At 34.7% G+C, this 1,950-nt stretch overlaps 1 protein-coding gene across 1 annotated transcript in view; it reads left to right on the top strand.

Annotated features, from left to right (window-relative positions):
* NUP153 (nucleoporin 153) overlaps positions 1 to 1,950 on the top strand; it is an 80,014-nt gene that overhangs the window by 25,887 nt on the left and 52,177 nt on the right. Inside the window, exon 5 of the mRNA XM_017521426.2 lies at positions 122 to 291. Coding sequence (XP_017376915.1) covers positions 122 to 291 — 170 coding nt within the window. The remainder of the gene's footprint in view (positions 1 to 121; positions 292 to 1,950) is intronic.

The raw sequence follows: 1,950 nt of genomic DNA, 5'->3' as shown, positions 1-1,950 counted from the left end.
TTTGGAGGCAGAGTCTTTATGTGTTGCCTAGACTGGAGTGCAGTGGTGCGATCTTAGCTCACTGCAGCCTACACCTTCTGGGTTCATATTGCTTATAATTTATCATTGTGTTTCTGTGCAGTCACTTGGGAATTCTTCAATCCTCAAGACCAGTCAGCTTGGAGATTCTCCTTTTTATCCTGGAAAAACAACATATGGTGGGGCAGCAGCTGCTGTAAGACAATCTAAACTACGAAATACACCTTATCAGGTAGGTTCCAGTAGAAGGGTTGATGACCTTTTTCTTTTACTGTAACTTGATAATAAATTACTAAAAAAAAAAATGAGTTTTGTTATAATGTTCTTTGGGGAAATTAGTAGCTGTAGAGCTGTAGATCGTATTTTTTTCATTTACGGTATATTATTTTACACCTGAGTAAACATTTTATGTATTAGATATATGTATGTATCTCAAGAAATGTGATGATTCTTTTTTTTAGATTAGGTAAAAATTACACATACTGAAATTTACCCTTGTTTCAGAGTATTTGAGTTTTAACAAAACACATTATTGTGTGTATAACCCCTTCTACAATCAAAATGTTAATCAGACATTCACCCCAAATTGTTACCTTATGCTTCTCTTGAGTCAACGCTTCCTCCTCCTACCATCCTTTGGCAACCACTGATCTGTCTTCTTTCTTGTAGTTTTGGCTTTTCCAGAGTGTCATATACATTTATCATACGTAGCCTTTTGATTATTCTACGTAACATAATGCATTTGAGAGCCATCTGGTTTTGCATCTTTTTTTTTCTTCTTTTTCTTTTCTGAAGTGAAGAAATTCAACCGAAGGTTTTGTATCTTTTAATAGTTCGTTTTTATTGCCAAGTAGTATGTTTAGTACAGTTGGTTTATTATTCACCAGTGAAAAGACACTGAGCTGTTTCCAATTTTTAGCAATTATGAATGAAGCTGCTATGAACGTTTGTGTGAGTATTCATTTTCATCTCTCTTGGGTAAATACAAATACTTAGGAGTTGGATTGAGGGATCATATGGTAAGTATACAGTAAACTTTATAATAAACTGCCAAACTGTTTTCCAGAGTGGCTGGTACCAGGTTGCATTCTGACCAGTAATGTAAGAGTTGCTCTGCATCCTTGTCGGTACTTGGTATTGTCAGGTTTTTTTTGTTTGTTTTTGCTATTCTAATTGGCATGTAGTGATAACCCCAACTTGTGATTTTAATTTGTACTTTCCTAATGACTGATGATGTTGAATGTCTTTTCATCTGTTTATTTGGTGCTTATTTGCTATCAGCCTATTTTTTGGTGAACTATCATCTTTCGTGAAGTATCTGTTCACATCTTCCACCCACTTTAAAGTTGGGTTATTTTCTTGTTAATACATTCTGAGAGTTCATTTTTCATGGTATAAGTCCTTTGTTACATGTTTTGCAAATATTTTCTCACATTCTCTGGCTTATCTTAACAGTGTCTTTTGAAGAGCAGAAGTTTTACTTTTGATGACATTGTGTGTGTGTGTGTGTGTGTGTGTGTGTGTGTGTGTGTATTTTTGCTACCAAGACATTCAGTAGGCACATGTGTGTGCGTGTGTGTATTAATGGTTTCATGCTTTTGGTGACATATCTGAGACATTTTTACTTCATTCCACGTTAGATTTTCTCTTACATTTTCTTCCACAAGTTTTGTAGTTTTAGGTTTTAATTTAGGCCTATGATTCATTTTGAATAAGTTTTTGTGTGTGGTATGAGGTATTGGTCAAGGTTCATTTTTATTTTCTAAATTAAAAAGTTTTTTTAAAAAAATTAAAGATGGGGATGTTAGTATGTTGCTCGGGCTGATCTTCAACTCCTGGGCTCAAGCAGTCTTCCTGCCTCAGCCTCCTAAAGTGCTGAGATTGCAGGTGTCCCTGGCCAAGATTCCTTTTTTTTTTTTTTTTTTTTTTTTT

Source organism: Cebus imitator, unplaced genomic scaffold (assembly GCF_001604975.1).
Source record: "Cebus imitator isolate Cc_AM_T3 unplaced genomic scaffold, Cebus_imitator-1.0 Scaffold21, whole genome shotgun sequence".
Lineage (NCBI taxonomy): Eukaryota > Metazoa > Chordata > Mammalia > Primates > Cebidae > Cebus > Cebus imitator.
This window is presented reverse-complemented; position numbering and strand designations above follow the sequence as displayed.